The sequence below is a fragment of the Plectropomus leopardus genome, chromosome 13 (assembly GCF_008729295.1).
Source record: "Plectropomus leopardus isolate mb chromosome 13, YSFRI_Pleo_2.0, whole genome shotgun sequence".
NCBI lineage: Eukaryota > Metazoa > Chordata > Actinopteri > Perciformes > Serranidae > Plectropomus > Plectropomus leopardus.
The window spans coordinates 32,744,833-32,765,687 of NC_056475.1; the positions used below are offsets into that span (position 1 = coordinate 32,744,833).

The 20,855-nt window shown below is 42.5% G+C and overlaps 1 protein-coding gene across 1 annotated transcript in view; it reads left to right on the forward strand.

Moving 5' to 3' along the window:
• The first annotated feature begins 2,258 nt into the window (after nucleotides 1-2,258).
• Nucleotides 2,259-20,855, forward strand: part of gdpd5a (glycerophosphodiester phosphodiesterase domain containing 5a) — a 32,941-nt gene continuing 14,344 nt past the window's right edge. Inside the window, exons 1-8 of the mRNA XM_042499816.1 lie at nucleotides 2,259-2,375; nucleotides 7,938-8,041; nucleotides 8,279-8,372; nucleotides 8,463-8,522; nucleotides 8,621-8,719; nucleotides 12,524-12,617; nucleotides 13,350-13,495; nucleotides 20,769-20,851. Coding sequence (XP_042355750.1) covers nucleotides 2,259-2,375; nucleotides 7,938-8,041; nucleotides 8,279-8,372; nucleotides 8,463-8,522; nucleotides 8,621-8,719; nucleotides 12,524-12,617; nucleotides 13,350-13,495; nucleotides 20,769-20,851 — 797 coding nt within the window. The remainder of the gene's footprint in view (nucleotides 2,376-7,937; nucleotides 8,042-8,278; nucleotides 8,373-8,462; nucleotides 8,523-8,620; nucleotides 8,720-12,523; nucleotides 12,618-13,349; nucleotides 13,496-20,768; nucleotides 20,852-20,855) is intronic.

Genomic DNA, 20,855 nt, shown 5'->3' on the forward strand with positions numbered 1-20,855 from the left:
ACAAAAATGCATTTTTCTCAGCTTTCTAGAAAAAAGTGGTCTTTTTGATGAAACTAGCCTCTATTCAACTTCAGATAAATCAAGAATGGAACAAGTTGCAGACAAATGTTTTTTCCATGACGAAAAAGAGAGTTTCTTCTTTCATTTAAGCTATTTGTGTTTTCAGAGTCTTTGTACAAAATATTCTGTGGGTCTTGAAAGATGACTCAAAATGGCCAGAAAAGCTGGCACAAGCCACTTTCCATTATAAAACAGGACTGGTACTCAATGAGTTAATAGCTCTGCAATGCAATACAAGAACAACTGTCTGCATCCACAAAGTTCCCAAAGGGACTTTTATTTTTATTTATAAAGCAAATACACTAAGAAGTCTTTAGAAATTGCTCTCATTTCCACTTAGTGCAGTATGTGTTTTTTCAACAAAATAACAAAGTAAAAAATCTTATGTGCCTTTAGAAATTGCTCTCAAATCCACTCTGTGCAGCACTGTAATTTAAGTACAGAACACTATGAATGAATGATGTAATCAAAGTCTTGTCATAGATGAACTTTAAGATTCCCAGTCACAATAAATAAAAATCGCTCACAATTCAGCTTATTACAGCATTGTAGGAAAATAGTTCACTAAAAATGAACAACAGAAATTTCAGTTCTACTTAAAGCAGTGCAACAGCTTCAGTTGAACATGAAAAAAACCCCAAAACAATTCTACCTATGGGAGTAGCAGCATTACAACAAAACCTGAATATGGTCTGTGTACCATACCTTTGTGACAGCGGACGTAAACAAACTCTCATTCAGGGTGCATGCTCAAAATAACAGATCCTGATCAATAAAATTATGCATTAATCGGGCCCAATACCAATCCCTCAGATCCAATCAGGACATGCCTATCACGAAGATTTTATTTCAATTACGTTTCCAGCTTTACTATGTTTTCTGTTCAGGGGTTTAGAATGCTTCTTTGTCTCCAAAACGTTATTGTCATTCTTCTGTTCAGCCAGGCAATGAACCACCATCATGATGGAGGTTACACTGCACCACATGGGTCTGTTTACATTGGTAGTATGAGGATCAGAGGTGGGCATGTGAAATATCCGCACCAGGCCCTCTGCAGTCATCTTTGTCATTCCAAAGCAGCTGTCTCATCGATGATTGATGAACAAGAAGGCCTCATTTTATGACACACTGCTATTGGCAGTCCAACCGCAACCTCAGTGTTTGCTTCAGTCATGTTCTCTTGTTATATAGGCAGAACTGGAACTGTCCTGAGGCACCAACACATTAACTTCATATTACTGGTTCCTTTTCACACAGATAGGTGCTTTGACCCTAAAGGTTGCCTCAGTGACTGATAAGTATCTAATTATGTCTGTCCCAGACATGACTCACTATTAAAGAGTGTGTTGACCAGTGTTGGGGAAGTTACTCAAAAAAAGTAATTAGTTACTTATTACTAGTTACTTCTGTAAATTGTAATGAAATTACTTTACTAGTTACTGCATTTGAAAAGTAACTTCACTACTTATTACTTTACTTTCCCATTTCTTAATTTACCGAGTAGATACAGGACAGCAGTTGAAAGGAGCCTGTCGCCTGGGCATTTCACTCGAATATTTTTGTCCTTTCGAGCTATAAACTGAAAGTAGTGGGAATATCGCCACTGGCCGAACCCCCCAGTCTCCGTCTCCATTTCCCTCTCTCCTGTTCGTACCGGCAGCAACGTCACTCGCCCCTCTCTATGCAGCACGCGTCGCGCACGCACACAGACAGCAGCCGCAGCACGCACATAATTCCTGCGCCACTTAGACAGACACAGCACAGGCAAACATGGCCTAGGTAACGCAGGAAAGCGCGTTCCTGTAGTCTAGTAAAGTAGTGTAGTTACCGATATTTTTAGAGTAATGCGTTACTTTACTTCGTTACCCCAAAAAGTAATATCGTTACAGTAATTCGTTACTTTGTAACTCGTTACCCCCAACACTGGTGTTGACTTCTTCTCTCAGGTGTTGTCACTCCAAACAAGGCTCAGATCTAACAACATATTCACCATGTTATGTAAAAACATCTGCAAAATGTAAAAATGGACCTCCGCTACATGACGTAACATGGTGTGTCAGTGAACATGTCATTGTATGTACACGGACTGAGTTAATGATTTGATAGCTTGTTCTGTTTAGTAACACTTCGTTCTCCTTCAGGTTCCCAGTCCTGTGTGGGATGTTCATGGACTGGTTGTGTGTTGAGGCTGAAGGAGCATGGTGAAACACCAACCCTTACAGGTCTATGAGAAACAGGTCTTTGTGTCCTTTGTCACTGGGATCTATGGTTGCCGCTGGAAACGCTACCAGCGCTCCCAAGACGACAGCTCCAGGGTAAGACTGATCATTTATTCTGGATATCATGATAATAATGACATGCTTGTTCTAAATTGTTGCAGACTGATGATCAAATCTTCCATCTTTGATTAAAGCTGGTTATAGTTTTACTGTTTTAGTAACAGTACAATACTTTTTACAATATCTTACTTTGAGAATGGAAAACATCCTTCACTACATAACCCATTTTATTTTAGAAAGAAAGCCAAATTGCATATCTCCCATTTTTGTATATTCAACCACCCAAATCAAGCCCCTGCACCTAGGTAGAAAGAGCCAGAGCACTGTGTCCGAGCCCTTGCTGCAGCCCTAAAGAGAGTCAGTCATTACACAGAAACACAAACAGACAATAGACAAAGACAGAGTGTCACTTTCAACTGCTTATTACACTTCAGCTGTCGGAGCTGCAGTAGGCACGATTGCAGACCAGTGGTTATTAAGTTAATTATAGGCACTAAAGCCACATCATTTACAGTGCAATTGCTTAACCCTTATGCATCCTCTGAGGACATTTTTTATTTTTATTTTTCTATTTATATTTTTTTTTCAATAATTTTGGTGATGTCAATGCATATGGCATAAAGTTTGACAAGGGTGTGAGTTTTCTGAAGTTAAACCTCAGCTCTTAATAAATCTATCAATAACTGTGTGGCAAGAAAACACACTCTCAGACTCTGAAGGACAAAAATATCTCCATTAAAACCACAAATTTGATCCCAGGGCCATTACGGCATAAGTTGTGACATCTATTATATCAGGTTTTTAGTCTAGAGCCCTGGTTTCAAAACAATAGTTTTTTCTATTTTTGACCACATTTAGTCATTTAAATCTAATGCTATTTTTCTGATTTCCACAAGGGGCATTGATGATGGGGGACAACATGACTGCAAATTTTGGTTTTCTTTTTCTTTCTTTTTTAATTTTTTTTTTTTATTTTTAGAACACATGTGTCCTTTGTATCAGTCAGTTTCCCTTCTCTGGCCAACATTCCTGTCTTTAAGAGACTGTAACAGCTGCGTTTTAAAGCTGAATGATGATGCTGGTATCATAAGAAACTAGAAGAAGTGAGGAATCCTGAGGTCATGCTAGTGTCTCAGGAAGGGGGCTGAATAATGCTGCAAAGTTTACTTACACTAAAAATGAAAGGGTCCATTTCTCTCTGTTTCATATACCACTGTATGAATAACAAAGTATAAAACTTAATCTGTATGCTAAGAGAGAGTGTGTACACATCTTTGATTTGAGTGAATAATTAAAGCTTGAGAACAGTGAAAACAGTCCGTGCTTATTAGTTTTCTGCCCCTTTGGTTTTTCCTTAGGCAGCATGCCTCTTATTGTACAGATAAACATCAGAAATAACACAATTTAAAATCTTTTGGTCTCAACTAGCAGCAAAAATAAAAGGCTGTTTATTAAAAAAAAAAAAAAAGGTTTTTCACCATGACAAGAGTTCATCAAGATGCTGGAAGTGTCAAAGAGCTTTTTTATGTTTTCAGTTATGCATCGCTTTGTACGTAGGTCCGTCCATCAATCCCTCCCATTCTTGTGAACATGATATCTCAAGAACACCTTGAGAGAATTTCTTTCATCCATCCATCCATCCATCCATCCATTGTCTACCGCTTATCCGGGGTCAGGTCACGGGGGGAGCAACCTAAGCAGGGAAGCCCAGACTTCCCTCTGCCTGGCCACTTCGTCTAGCTCTTCCCGGGGGATCCCGAGGCGTTCCCAGGCCAGCTGGGAGACATAGTCTCTCCAGTGTGTCCTGGGTCTTCCCTGGGGCCTCCTACCATTGGGACGTGCCCTGCACACCTCACCAGGGAGGTGTCCGGGAGGCATCCTAATTAGATGCCTGAGCCACCTCATCTGGCTGTTCTCAACATGGAGGAGCAGCGGCTTTACTCCGAGCTCCTCCCGGATGACCGAGCTTCTTACCCTATCTCTAAGGGAGAGCCCAGCCACCCATCGGTGGAGCTCATTTCGGCCGCTTGTACCCGCAATCTTGTTCTTTTGGTCACTACCCAAAGCTCGTGACCATATTTGAGGGTTGGAACGAAGATCGACCGGTAAATCGAGAGCTTTGCCTTTCGGCTCAGCTCCCTCTTCACCACAGCAGATCGGTGCAGAGTCCGCATTACTGCAGACACTGCACCAATCCGCCTGTCGATCTCCCGCTCCATCCGTCCCTCACTCGTGAACAAGACCCCGAGGTACTTAAACTCCTCCACTTGGGGCAGGATCTCCTCCCCGATCTGGAGAGGGTACTCCACCCTTTTCCGGCTGGCCTCACACTCGGCTGCGAACCGATCCATCGAGAGCTGAAGGTCACGGCCTGATGAAGCTAACAGGACCACATCATCTGCAAAAAGCAGCGACCCAGTCCTGAGGTCACCAAACCGGACACTCTCAACGCCCTTTGCTGCGCCTAGAAATTCTGTCCATAAAAGTTATGAACAGAATTGGTGACAAAAGGCAGCCCTGATGGAGTCCAACCTTCACTGGAAACAAGTTCGACTTACTGCTGGCAATGTGGACCAAGCTCCGGCACCGGTTGTACAGAGAATGGACGCCATAACCCATACTCCCGGAGAACCCCCCTCACAGGGACACGGTTGAATGCCTTCTCCAAGTCCACAAAGCACATCGACTGGTTGGGCAAACTCCCATGCAACCTCAAGGATCCTGCCAAGGGTCCAGAGCTGGTCCACAGTTCCACGACCTGGACGAAAACCGCATTGCTCTTCCCAGAGCCCACTCCTGAGTCCCCAGGCCCTGCTACCTCACTGGAAGGCATGTCAGTGGGATTGAGGAGGTCTTCAAAATATTCCCTCCACCGATCCACAACATCCCTAATTGAGGTCAGCAGCGCACCATCCCCACCATACACAGTGTTGACAGAGCACTGCTTCCCCCTCCTGAGATGCCGGATGGTGGTCCAGAATCTCTTCGAAACTGTCCGAAATTTGTTCTCCATGGCCTCACTGAACTCCTCCCATGCCTGGGTTTTCACCTCGGTGACTGCCATAGCTGCACTCTGCTTGGCCTACCAGTACCTGTCTGCCACTTCAGGAATCCCACAGGTCAAGAAGGCCTGGTAGGACTCCTTCTTCAGCTTGACGGCATCCCTCACCACCGGTGTCCACCAACGGGTTCGGGTGTTGCCGCCACGACAGGCACCGACCACCTTACGGCCACAGCCCCAATCGGCTGACTCAATAACGGAGGCACGGAACATGGCCCACTCGGACTCAGTGTCCCACGCCTCCCCCGGGACATGGTTGAAGTTCTCCCGGAGGTGGGAGCACCTTCTGACGGGAGACTCTGCCAGACGTTCCCATCAGACCTTCTCAATGCGTTTGGGTCTGCCAGGTCTGACCGGCGACCTCCCCCACCATCAGAGCCAACTCACCACCAGGTAGTGATCGGTTGAGAGCTCCACCCCTCTCTTCACCCGAGTGTCCAAAGACATGCTGCCGCAAGTCCAACGACACAACTACAAAGTCGATCATCGAACTGCGGCCTAGGGTGTCCTGATGCCAAGTGCACACACCCTTATGCTTGAACATGGTGTTTATTATGGACAATCTCTGGCAAGCACAGAAGTCCAATAACAAAACACCACTTGGGTTCAGATCGGGGGGAGGGGAGCCAACCCGGCGCCTCTCACCAGTGGCAACTCCAGAGTGGAAGATAGTCCAACCTAGAGAAGACTGCTTCCAGAGCCCAAGCTATTGAGCTCCTAGGATCATTGGGACACGCATACTCCTCCACCACGATAAGGTGGTAGCTCAGAGAAGGGAATTTCTTTCAATTTAGCTCAAACAGTCACTTGGACTAAAGGATAAACTGATTAGATTTGGGTGGTCAAAGGACAAGGTAACTGAGATCTCGTTTGTCTCAATCTTGTGAATGTTACATCCCAAAAAAAATCTTCAAATTTGGCACAAACCTTCACTTGGACTGAAGGATGAACCTATTAGATCTTGGTGGTTATAGGTCAAAGGTCAAGGTCACCATGACCTTGCATCTTGAGGGAATTTCTTCAAATTTGGCACAAACCTTCACTTGGACTGAAGGATGAACCTATTAGATCTTGGTGGTTATAGGTCAAAGGTCAAGGTCACCATGACCTTGCATCTTGAGGGAATTTCTTCAAATTTGGCACAAACGTTCACTTGGACTAAGGGATGTGCTGATAAGATTTTGGTGTCTCAAGGATGAACAGATTTCATTTTGGTGGTCAAAGGTCACGGTGAAAGCACAATATTTCAAGAACATGAACTTTATGCTTCCTGGCCAGTTTTCGGACATGTGAAGGCCATTCAAGCTAGTGCTGCAAAATCAATGAGCAGGGCTGCTTTTATTGAGTTTAGAGGATTTTTGCATCAGTTTGATGAAAATGTTCTGTGTTGTCTTCACTTATTTAGGGGTCTCTGGAGAAGGCATATAGATAGAGGAGAATAAGCAATCTCAAGTAATCAATACATTTAGAACTAGGTTCATGTCTCTGGGAAAACAAGGGTTTATCAGGGAATTTAATAATGTTATGACTTTTCCAGAAAAATGTTGAACAATCATTTTTTACAGTGGTGTCCAGCTGTCTCCAGTTTCCATCCTTTGCTAGCAATTTAGGTAAATGGAAAATCCTGTGTTTCTGTAAAAAATTTTGGAGTCCATAAACATGACGCAAGTGAGTCTGGCTCAGTGCCTACAGTCACCTGACCTGCAGGTAGCTATTCCAATGAAAAACAGACACATGTACTGGTACTGTCATGTTGTTGCTGGCTACATCAGGTATTCATGGATGCATAATAATGCCTTCTCCATTCCTAGCTAAAATTGAGGCCTTTCACAAGTGTGTCTGCATAGCCTCAACTTGTTCATCTGTGCAGCCGTTTGCTCTGTACCTGCTCACAAATCGAATTATCTCCCAACCCCTTACATAAGCCGCTGGAAATGGTGAGTCCAGGCACAGTGGTGAAAAGCTGATCAATGCTCAACAGGATCTGATGACTGGCCTATCATACTTTACACCTCCCCTCACATGGCATTAGCTTTTAATCCTGTTAACTACTGAAGGGAAGAGTCCTTGAGTGGTGCACCAGTTTTCCTCTGTACCTTTGTTCCACATGTCAAGCCAGAAGACTGTACAGAGGCTAACAAGAACACATATTGAAGTGATAACACTTAAACATATGCTTTTAGAAACATTTGCCATGACCATGTCTTTGTCAAGACTGACAGGAATTACAAGAAATCATCAATAATCTTGAGGAGTGATAGTCACCATGACTGTGCAGACAGAAAAGAGCTAAATGAGAGAAAATCCACAGGAATATGTGACTGAAAAGTGATCTCTTAGTGCAGTGAAAAGTCTCCATTGTAGACCATAGACTCCATAGTAGACCATGGACTCTATAGACCCCATCTAGTAAATCCTAGTCAGATACTCACTCTCCTTCAAGCTCTGGTTTTGGTGTTCACCAACTCTGAGTGCTGAGATAATCATCCGACTCTCTAAAAGCTAAGCTAAACTGTTGCTTGTGTTTTCCTTTACAGTGGGAATGTACGTGGTTCGTCATCTTGTGCAGTTCTTTTCTCCTGCTTGTCTTTTGGGCCTACTTTTGGCTGGTGGCTCAAAATGATTTTAATGAGTTCAACTGGTAAGTCAATTATCCAACTATAAGGGAAAAGCTTTTTGTAAACACTATATTTAATAAGGATATCAATATGCAGCTAGCTCCAGATAAGTTTGTGAACAGCAGGGTGCTGATCTGCCAACATGTGTGTTTTGAAAACTAATGTCATTGTATAGTGGGTTCTTACCAAGCTAAATAGTGGAGACAAAGGTCTCTTTTTTGACAAGAGTGAGTTTTAAACCTTACCTGTTCACATTCCAGGTCAGTATACAACCGCTCTGGAGAGTGGAGGGATGAGACCATCCCCATCCTCACATCCACCACTGTGGGATTCAGCTACATCACATTTTTAATGGTAACAGTCTTTTAACAAATACCTAGACATTGGCTAACTTGCTTATTGCTCATTTATGACATAACTGACTGAATCCTGCTTCTTCCTCAGATTTTAGCACTGTTCCATATATCCTTGGGCCAGCAGCTCAACCTCTACTGGGTTCACAAGGTGCTGTGATCTACATCCTTTATTTCTCTCCTGGGTTAGCTTCACACTAACTTTTGAAATAAAATCCAACTTCCTCTTCATCCGTCTTATCTCTGTAGATTGGAGTGCTGGCTACGCTACTCACAACCATCTCTGGTGTGGTCTCTGTTGATGACATATGGGGAGATGAGTGGGACATCCTGCTGGTGTCACTGCAGGTTGGTCAAGAGTCAGAATGAAATGACTGTTCCATCAGCTTACTGCATGTTTTATTTTTGCTGTTGTTTTTGCATGTTTTATTTTTGCAGTTTCACTGTGTCCACTCCCAGTATTGCTATGAAAAAAAAAACCCTACAGCCCAGGAGCCCAGAAGCATTTTCCTCATACCATTATTATTCAAGAGATGTCTGTAAAGCTGTGTACAGGACCCCTTGAACTGCAAAGTCAATTATGACTCTTTCTATCATGAACTTTGAAACCATGTAGTTTTTATATTTGTAGACTTTGCTGTAAGACTTGTGCTGAGAAAAGTGATATAAAAATCTGTGGCATCATCACAGTGTAAAGTCTATTGGGCGACCAAGTCATCAGGAACAGCATCGGACTTTGAAGCCTTTATCATAGTGGCGACAAAACTGAAATTACAACTTCCAGGTTCGATACGAGATGCCATTGGGCCCAAAAATACTTTTACTGTAGACTTACATTATGAAAGAGATATTTGTGAATCTGCTGCTCTGGCGGCAAAAGTCCAGTGTGCCTTCTCTATGAACTCAACAATGCAGAGGCATTGGAAATACAAGTCCTTTTAAACATGAAAGTTTAACTTCTTGATGTCATGTGTGACTGAGCAATTTCCATAGGGATGAACAGGGCCCCAGCTCAAATGCTGCATACAGTTCTCTTCATACATCCATGACACCAAGCAGAAACTCACAGGCAGGGCCAGTGGAAGTTACACTTCCTTGCAACTCCTATTGGGCTAATTAGGTACCATGTTAGGGGCTCGTATCCAAATCTGATAGTACATTAATTGTGTACACACACACACACACACACACACTCGGGATTGGAGCGTTATTTGAGTTAGCAACAACTAAACTTTTCATCATAGACACGATGCATTGCTGCACATGTGTACAAGCAATCATATTGTCAAAAAATGGGGTTTAAATTTCCAATTTTTGATTTTTCTGTATTGAGACAGCCGTTTATGAGAGAATTGTGAAGCCTCTAAGAACTGATTGATCCTCCTTTATTGAAATTAGGGGTGGGGGCAACAGTTAATCCTTTGAAAAAGGGATTTAAAGTGGGATGGGGGTTACGTTTCAACAACAACAGTACAAAAACGGTTCTTAGAGCTGGAAATGTCATCACTTAAGGGTGTAATCAACAGGATGATATCACAATTTTAATTGTCATTGTTACTTACTTTTTTGCTCTGTTGCTGGCAGCTAGAGGAGATTGCTAAAGCTCTCACAACTGTTTAACAGAACTGTGGGGATGCAAATTGCAATCAACTGAAAATTCTCTGATGTGCAAAGCCTGTAGGGAGTAGCCAGTGTTTAGTTTGTCCAATCTGGGACACTGTAGTTTACCATGGCAGATTCTGTAAATGAGTACCCACCAAGCCCCCAGGAAGTGCGCCACCCTCTGAAGCAAAATTTACATAGTGGCCGAAAGTGGAACTACAGCGTCACGTGATGCACACTGGCCCAGAGAGACTTTCCCACCGTTTGTTAACATTGGGAAAAAGACCTCCTTAAATCACTGGATAATTTTTTTGAGACATGTTGACTTTTCAGAATGCATTTTTTTATAGCCATTATTAAAAACATTAAGTCCTAAAGACGTAAAATGCGCTATTTTCTGAATCAAGATTTGGAATTCGGTGTTTCTCCAGACATAAAATGAATGCGCATCGGACCCGCGGGACTCTACCACGTGAACGCGCATGTAACTCTAAGTGTTCTAAGAGTTTCTGACACAATACAGGCTTCGTACCGGCCGTAGTAATGGATATTTTTGCTGTAATTAATCAATTTTAATCACAATTCACAATTTTTACCATTTTACATCACATCCATACGCTGTTGGCTGTAAAGCTGTAATATGGACGTCTTACCGTGTCTGTGTCAGAGACTGTACATACAGTCTACGGTCTGTATTCAAACTACCGGTTATCAGTGAGCAGCACAGAGCACTAGTGACAGTTACTAAAAGGTACTGAACGTAGTATGTTTTAAAATTGAGCTGTGTAATAAAACACAGGGCAATATTACAAGCACCACCTTTTATTACCTTTTTATGGGCACAACACGTTCCGATTCTGTTAATCTGATTTCTCTTCGCTTCGAGCTCTTGGGTCATCTGTGTGAGCGAGCCAGTGAGTGGGAGTCAGTGCTCGGGTACACTCGGCCGCGTTTGGCTGTGGTTAATCACTTCCACGCATGCTCTATGGACGAGTAGATCCGGGTATTTTACACTTTTCTAAAAAGTGTAAAATAGCGCTTCATGCGCCACTGAGCAGCTCTCATAGTAATGAATGAGGCCCCGCCCCCACGGCTGTATCCAGACTCCCTTATAATACATCCATGGTACCCATTCTGTATGTTTTTTTTTTTTTTTGGGTGGGGGTGGGGGGGTGGGGGTGGGGGTGTTTAAACTAATGAAAACATAGTAAGGAATATTATATTCCATTTCTGCCAATATATCCCCTTACATCCTTCACACTGGAAGTTTAATAATGTGAGGTAAGAGCTAGTTAGCATAGCTTAGCAAAAAGACATGAAGTCACTGCTCCCAGCCAAGAAAAATTCCCGCACATACTTTTTTACCAACAACATAGTACTGAGCAACCACCATATCAACCCCTGATACAGCACTCAGATCTGTTTTTGAAGGGACTTATTTACTCTATTCCTCTTGTGACACACTAAGAAAGCTGTGATCATCACATCGCAGCCTCCTCACATGCCTGCCTGCGGACAGTGAAGGACTCTGAGGCCTCTGAAAATACAAACTATGACCATGGATGAATCATGCATCCATACTATGGAGAACAAAAAATGACATAAGTATAAATAAATAAATAAATAAATATATGTAAAATAAATAATTAAATACACGAATAAATGAAAAACCAAGGGCATTTTGGTAATAAAAAAGGCTATTTCTGTATTTTTACATTTATTTATTTCTACATATATTTATTTATTCTTTTATTTCTACATTATTTATTTATTTCCACATTTATTTATTTATTTCCACATTTATTTATTTATTTATTTCTACATTTATTTATTTTTATTTATTTCCACATTTATTTATTTCCACATTTATTTATTTCTTTATTTCCATATTTATTTATTTATTTATACATTTATTTATTTCTGTGTCAGTGTCACACAGAAATGTAAATATGCTAATTAGGTGGGCAGACCTACGTCAGTCAATGTGATTGGATCGGATCTACTAGTGCTGCCTTGATTTGGCTGGCTCTCACGTTAGCCTTTAGCTTGCTATCAGCAATGGATAGTTTTGTGAGGGCCATTGCTGCTGATTTAAGAGCATTAGCGGACAGTTTCGATAATAGCGAACCTACTGACTATCTTCAGTTTCGTTTTGAGAGATTACTCGAAGATTTAGCTCAATTCTCAGCTGATGGGGACATAGAAGTTGACGTGGTGCTAGATGGTCTCCAAGAAGCTGCCCACTAACTTCAAATCCGCTTGGTGACAGAGGAAGAGGGAGCGACGTTTGGACGTGGACGTCTCGTCCAAACGTCCCCCCCTCCTCCTCTGCTCTTAAATTTATTTATACTTTATTTATTTATTTATACTTATGCCATTTTTTGTTCTCCATACCATACTACTATTTTTCATGATGACATTCACATAGTTTCATGTTGAATTAGTTGTCTGTGACAGTCCTCATAGTTGACAGTCTCTCATCTGTTGTCGGCCTACTCTTTCTAATAAGTTAGCACCAATAAACACCAGTTGTGTCTGTTTTGTCACCAGTCTACAGCACCGTTCCTGCACATCGGAGCCTTGGCAATTGTCACAGCTTTGAGCTGGTTGGTAGCTGGATATGTGGTCCGCCAAGAGAGATCAAGTAAGTGCTGAATTGTATTTCAAGTAAAGATTCCCATCATCACCCACGGTACAGATTTTAGCTTTAGATTTCTTTGTTTAATGAGTGATGAGGACCAGAGGATCATTTTAACCCATTTAGTCTCCTCATCCATTCCAATGGACATAATTTTTCTACAATGTCTGAATCTATGACAGCTGTCATCTAACTCCACCCAAATACGCAGACTTATTTGTTTCGCATCGTCATCAGAACCACGCCACCGTTTCTGACAAGCATGGCCAACAGTGAGGATAATAGGAAGCACAAATACACTTTTTAAAGTAAAGATTAGAAGTTATACATGTATCTAAATATGTATAAATATGTATACATGTCAGAATATCCTATTAAAGATTTATAACTTTCACTCAAGATATTTTTTAAAAATATATGTCTGTTGGACTGCACGGTGGATCTGAGTGTTATCGGAAAATTAAGCAGGGGGAATATTGATCTTATTTGATTTTCCAATGATACAATCACCTTATAATGCATCTCATTGATTACTTTCACAGAATACCCACTTGTGAAATTGAGGATATGTTTTGTCTTTGGAACACAACATGGTGCTAAAGGGGTTAATGATTGTACCATGAATAAAGCTAAAGCTTTCACCAGTATTACAAGGTGTTATAAAGTAAAATCATTTGATTTATTTGAGGAAGGCCCCTTGTTGGACCTAAGATGAATAAAGTTACCCTATCCTTTCAGATTCCCAGATGGTTGTTTTGCTGTTGTACATCGTCATCCTTCTGGCTCTCTATTTGGCACCGCTCACATTCACCTGCCCCTGCATCATGGATCGCCACAGCCTCAGACCTCGACCAGACATCATTGGTCGACGGGGAGCTCCTATGGTGAGTTGATGCTTAGCCAGACCTCCCTGTTCTGTGGGCGGAACACATCACTGCGGAGACTTTCACGTCTCATCTTTTTAGAAAGTTTGTAGTTCTGCTGATGAATCAGTTGATTTTTGTTTATGTTTCTGGGTACATAGGCTGAATGTGTGGATGACCCTTAACTATATTTCACACTTCATCTAAGCTCTGTGTCGACTTTCAATGAATCACATACATACATATATTGTTTTTATGACTAAAAACAACACAATAACATCTGAATTATTTAGATATTACTATGGTCTATAGAGTCAATACACACATCTCTCAGCTATGACTTATCTATAGTGATGGACAGAGACTTTATAGACTTGGACACAATCACCCCTGCAGTGTTACTCAATGAAGCTGAAATGGCATTGAAACTAGTCAAATACCATTATCAGAAATATGGAGAACACAGTTTCCACAGTCACAAAACACAGTTTGCCTAAGAGGGCTTTACAGCATATGACATCCCTCTGTCCTTAGACCTTACATCGTCTGTGAAAAAAACTCCCCCAAAAAACCTCTGTAACAGGGGGAAAAAATGGTAGAAACCTCAGGAAGAGCGACTGGACAGACATGCAACAGATGTCCTAAATAACAGTTGAATTACAGTAATGACAAAGAGGAAAGAGGAATAGAGAGAAAGAAGGAGGGGAAGAGAGAGGGAGAGAGAGAAGCCCATCATAACGGTAACAATAGCATATCAAATAACAATAGTGATAGACATAAAATTACCAGATGCACTCTATTATAGCATGTGATATTACACGCAAATTACCTGTGTCTGAGGTCAGGTTGGTTGAGGGCAAGGGGTGAGCAATGGTCGCGTAACATTGATGCAAAGTGTAAATGTTTGATTGTTCATCTTGTTTTTGAGCTTCGTTTTTGGAGAAACTGAAACAGTCTACAGAAAGAGCATGTCATATGTAACAAAAGTTGTACTGAGGAAACAGGAAGTGCCTGCTGGGCCACTTCCCTGACTTCTTATTAGCTGCTCTGTTTCAACAATGTTGACTGAAAAAAAAATCCACCCTGTTCTGTCAGGAGATACGGGGACTTAAACCAGCGGTGAGCAAGACAAAGCATAAATAATAGTAAGTTGGTTAAGTTATGAGCGTGGAAAAGTCAGCTAGCTTCTAAGCTAATTTATGCAATGTAAAATGCCATAGGCTTATGCTAATAAAGTTAGCATGTTGTGTATTTGGGGAAAACGTAACCTATAAAGGACAGTTGTTTTGTTGTGATCCCTGATAGTTAGGGCCTGAGCACCAAGGGTGCGTGGACCCTATTGTAATCGCTCTGTTTATTATTAGGGCCCCGAGCACCAAGGGTGTGAGGTGGTGCAGTCAGTCAGAGTGTTTTTACAGTAAGCAACATTGAAGTACATACTGTTATGTTTAAAAACAATGGCCTCATCTTTCTGCAAACGAACAAGATGACCTGACGAACAAGAAAAAAATTTCCAGAAAGCTTTTTGATACAGAATGAACCACTTTCAATTATTTCCAATTATCTACATGCTGTTTTTATCTTTTCTGGCCAAAAGTAAAGGGTGGCAACTTCTTCTGTAATCGACTGTGTTAAATGACCAGATAATATTGGCCCATATCGATCGCAGGCCCCTAAATCAAATTGAATCGAAATGGTATCGTGGTAGACATTGTAATATTAGCAAATATATTAAAGGTAAAGCAAGTTTACTTATGTAGCACATTGCGGAAACAGTGCAATTTAAAGTACTTGAAACATCAAAAATATTGATACAAGAATAACATTATAAAAGTACTACTAAAACAGATTTCAAATACAAGAAAAAAGTTATAGTGCAGTGTAAGAATTCATATTTGATTTAGTAAAGGTGAGTGGCAAACAGACACAAAGCAGACCTGTTCCAAAAGACCTGAGAGGTCTGAATGGTTCCGAGTGTAGCAGAACGTCAGAAATGTATTGGGCCCTAAACCATTCAATGCTTTATTAACCAACAGTAGTTTTTTAAAATCAATTCTCTGAGAGACAGGATGCCAGAGTGAATGTGTAAATGTAATGTGGCTATTGAAATTCAGGTGTGAGTCCATGAGTACACTGAGATTTCTGGCTTGATCTTTTACAACTGCCAAGTGAAGCTGAGCGCTAACTTTACATCATGCCTCCTTGGCTCCAACAGCAGTTCTCAGTTTTGTCTAAGTTTAATTGAAGAAAAATTGCTGCACATTTAATTGTCTCAGTCAAAGCTTGTATTGGACCATAGTCCCCTGGTGTCATGGATATGTAAATCTGTGTGTTGTCAGCATAATTACATACATAGGTTACATAGTTTGTGATTCCATCATTTGAGCCAACTGAAGCATGTAGATGTTTAATAGAAAAGGACCCAGATGGAAGCCCTGAGGAACTCAGCATCTCATTTTTGTCTGCTCAAATGTTCAATTATGTAAAGATAAAAAGTTGTCCCTATCCTATAAGTAGAAATTAAACCAGTTAAGTCCTGTGCCAAAAAGTCACACCCAGGATTCCAGTCAGTCTAGTGATATCCATCCATCTATTCATTTTCGTCCCCATATCCAAGGCCGGGTCGTGGGGGCAACAGGCTAAGCAGAGCACTCCAGGCGTCCCTCTCCCCAGCAACGCTTTCTAGTACCTCCTGGGGGGACCCCAAGGTGTTCCCAGGCCAGACCAGATATGTAGTCCCTCCAGCGTGTTCTGGGTCTGCCCCGGGGCCTCCTACCAGTAGGACATGCCCGGAACACCTCCAGCTGGAGACACCCAGGAGCAATCCTGATCAGTTGCCCGAACCACCTTAACTGACCCCTTTCGACATGAAGGAGCAGCGGCTCTACTACAAGCTCCTCCTGTATGTCCGAGCTCCTCACCCTCTTCTCTAAGGCTGAGCCCAGCCACCCTACGGAGGAAGCTCATCTCGGCCGCTTGTATCCGTGATGTCATTCTTTCAGTCACTAGCCAGAGCTCATGACCATAGGTGAGGACTGGAACATAGATGGACTGGTAAATCGAGAGCTTTGCCTTCCAGCTTAGGTCCTTCTTCACCACAACAGTCCGATGCAACTCCCGCATCACTGCGGATGCCGCACCAAACTGTCTGTCCATCTCACACTCCATTCTACCCTCACTCATGAATGCCGAGTATGCGGACACAGCTCCCACTTTGGTGATACAGGGACTGAATGGCTCGCAGAAGCGACCCTGGTACCCCATACTTCTGCAGTACCCCCCGCAGGACTCTCCGAGGGACGTGGTCGTAGGCCTTCTCCAAGTCCACAAAGCACAAATCAAACTCCCACGACCCCTCCAGCAGCCTCGCTAGGGTGAAGATCTGATCCACTGTTCCACGGCCCGGACGGAACCTGCATTGTTTCTCCTGAATCTGAGATTCGACAATCAGACGGAGCCTCCTTTCCAGCACCCTGGAGTAGACTTTCCCTGGGAGGCTGAGTAGTCTGATACCCCAATAATTGGAGCACACCATTTAATCCCCCTTCTTGAAAATAGGAACCACCATCCTGGTCTGCCACTCCAGAGGCACCGTACCCGACCTCCACGCAACACTGAGCAGGCATGTCAGCCAAGACAGCCCTACAATGTCCAGAGCCTTCAACATCTCAGGGTGAATTTCATCCACACCAGGCGCCTTGCCACCGAGGAGCTTTTTTGACCACATCACCGACCTCTGCCAGGGATATGGATGAAGGTTCGCCCAAGTCTTCAGACTCTGCCTCCACCACGGAAGACGTGAAGGCAGGGTTCAGGAGTTCCTCAAAGTGTTCCTTCCATCGTTTGACAGTGTCCCCAGTCTGGGTCAGCAGTTCTCCTCTCCTGCTGAGGACAGCCTGAGACAAGCCCTGCTTCCCCTTTCGGAGATGTCTCGTGGTTTGCCAGAACTTCCTTAAAGGGTGACTGAAACTGGAGTTGGGGGAGACCATGGAGGACCATGGTCTCCCCCAACTCCTCCCACACCCAAGTTTCTGCTTTGGCGACCTCCTCCGCTGCAGCCCTTCTGTTTACGGAGACGCCAGTGCCAACAAAGCCCAGTAGGGGTCCTTCTTCATCTTGACAGCCTCCTTCACTGCTGGTGTCCACCGGCGGGTCCTTCGGTTGCCGCCACGACAAGCACCAACGACCTTCTGACCACAGCTTCTAGCAGCCGCCTCCACAGCGGAGGTTTTGAACAAGTACTTCTCGTTTCCAGTTCACCCTAAATACACTCTTGGGTTTACCAGGTCTGTCCAGCAGCCTTCACCGACACCTGATCCAACTCACCACCAAGTCAAGTCAAGTCAAGTCAAGTCAAGTCAAGTCAAGTCAAGTCAAGTCAAGTCAAGTCAATTTTATTTATAGAGCCCATTATCACCAGGTGGTGATCATGGCTAGATTATTTTGAGCAGTGTATTGAATTAGAAACATGCCATCCTTCAGTTTGTCACAAACATTCAAAATCAACCCGTTTGGAGATACATGGTTTTCACCGAACAGGAAGGGGATGAAAAACTCCAATCTGAAAAGTAACTTTTTCCTGCACTAAAAATGACGTAAAATGAAAAATGTTAACCTCTAAGATGTAGTGGAGTACAAGTATAGAATTGCATGAAATAGGAATACTCAAGTAAAGAAACAATACCAGGAATTTGCCCTTACGTACAGTACTTGAATAAATGTACCTAGATTCCACTACTACATACAGGTGCACATGCATGAATGTGCAGTATACTTAAGTATCCTAGTTTAAAGGCTTGAAAATATGGGCATCCTACTGAAAGGACATTGTAACACACTGACAGTTTAGCATGAGTTATTTAAATGTGTAGTTTTCAGTAAATTAAAGTTTAAATCACCTCAAATAACTTTATACCAAACTTTTTAATATTTCAACTGAGATTAAAAAAGAATCTTTAAGAGGGTTTGCTGAAATGTAGAGTTATTTCACCATGCAGTTTATAAAAGAAATAAAGGTCATATCAACACAAATGACATATAACATTCATAATCATTTGTCTGATTATAATCAGTTGTCCTCACATACATCACTGTATATTTTATATATCAGTAACACACTGCTGTCACACCACACTCACTGGTTTCTCTCTGCTTTGTCTTTAGCGTCTTACTAATGAATAATCAGGGGCCATCAGTTTTTATGTTGTGTTTTAGTTTAACCCTGCGTGGTTTTTCAGTGTTTTATCTGGTTTTAGGTTATTTTGAACAACCTTACACTCTAATTCCCTTTTGTTCTGTTGTTTTGTTGGCTGACAACAGGCTCTCCCCACCTGAGTCTACAGCTGGTCTAAAGTAAATCTTTCAGGCAGGGCAAGGACATACATGGTCCTGGTGAAGTGCTGGCAGCTAGCTAGCCACTAGCTACTGAGGGACTGTTCAAAGTTTTACATTCAAAGTGCCTCTATTTTCTGTAGTGAATACCACAGACAAGCTTAGGACCATTACATCGGAGCTGAAATTGATTTGGATGCTATGCTATTGACGAGCTTCTACGTGAGCAGAATGACCTTCGTTCTTGGCTTGCCGGTTGGATCTGGCCTTTGTGCTGGCAATGCAATCTGCAGACCCCAAGGAGAGGATGCCGTTGCTCCAGAGAACGCTCTGGACAATATCTGCTGGGATGACGTCCATGATGGGAGCTGCAGTCGATCTCACTCTCATCTATTTGTCTCCGCACTGGTTGAGGAAGACAGAGTGCTGTCAAACACCTAGCCCCTGCTGGTGGAGTGGGATGAAAGCTCTGACTGCACCCCTATTTTCTAAGGATATAATTTCCATATAAAGCAAACTTCAAGGACTGCTTTCTTCACTTCTGTAATGTTGCAAAAATTAGACATATCCTGCCTCAAGCAGACACCGAAAAATGAGTGCACGCACTTGTTACTTCTAGGCTGGATTACTTTAACTCCCTATTATCCAGTTGCCCCAGCAAATCTCTGAAGTCTCTCCAACTGGTGCAGAACGCTGCTGCACATGTACTAATGGGAACCGAGAAAGGGGATTGTATTTCTCATGGTTTAGCTTCTTTGCACTGGCTCCCTGTAAAATCCAGAATTTAATTTAAAATCCTCCTCCTTATCTACAAAGCTCTGAATGGTCAGGCTTCGCCCTATCTGTCACAGCTCACAGTTCCTTATCGACCCTCAAGATCACTGCGCTCTGAAAATGCAGGGTTACTCATGGTTTCCAAAGTCTCCAAATGTAGGATGGGAGCCAGAGCCCTCAGTTACCACGCTCCTGCCTGTGTCGTGGGCCTTGATTGTGTAGATGCTGGGATCCTGCTTAACGACATCTATCAATATTGTAATATGACATGCTACTGTTACCATTATTGCTGTTGCACCCCCCCCCCCCCCCCCTCTTTCTCTCTCTTTCTCTCTCTCTCTTTCTCCTTCCTTCTTCCTTTTTGTCATTATTGTAATTTAATTGTTATTTACGACATCTGTCTGTTATCTGTTGCATACCTGTCCATCCTGGAAGAGGGATCCCTCCTCAATTGCTCCTCCTGAGGTTTTTAGCATTTTTTCCCGCGTTATAGTTTTTTTTGGGGGAGTTTTTCCTTAAACAATATTAGGGTCTAGGGGCAGAGGGATGTTGTATGCTGTAAATCCCTGTGAGGCAAACTGTGTTTTGTGATAATGAGCTTTATAAATAAAACTGACTTGACTTGACCCCTGTTCAAAACCACACCTCAGCTTTGGTTAACCAGCGGCATCAGATCCTTAAAGCAGTTATTAAGAAGGACTTGATGAAAACGAAGGGGTTCCAGACAAGACTCACAGATTCTGAGCGACCTAAAGAAGACCTTTAATCAAGCAGTAAAAATGGCTGGAGAAAAGTATTATAATGACCTTAGTAATAAACATAATCCAACCCCAGACTCCTCTTCAACGCTGTAAGTCATCACTCATCAAAACCACCCCCTGCTATTATTGAGTCATCAGTCAGCAAATGTGAACAGCTTGTATCATTTTTTTCATTAGAAATGACATTAGAAATAAAATTGTTTTGCCCAGACTGTCAGTGAACCCTCTCCTCTAAGCACTCACTGTGTTGTAACTGTAAGAAGTAGAAAGGAGATTGCACTTTAGTGGTCTCACTTTTAATCATTTCAAAGAAATGTGTTGTCAATTAATTATTCTTCTCTAATTAAATATTTTTCTATAGAGATATCACTTCCCCTTGATGCATGTTTTCTACTCGCATTATGACAGAAGTCTCCTCTCTGCTCTAGCTGGCCCCAGAAAACACCATCGTGTCCTTTCACAGAGCCCTGCAGCATGGGGCGAGCTCCCTGGAGGCAGATGTCACTATCAGGTTA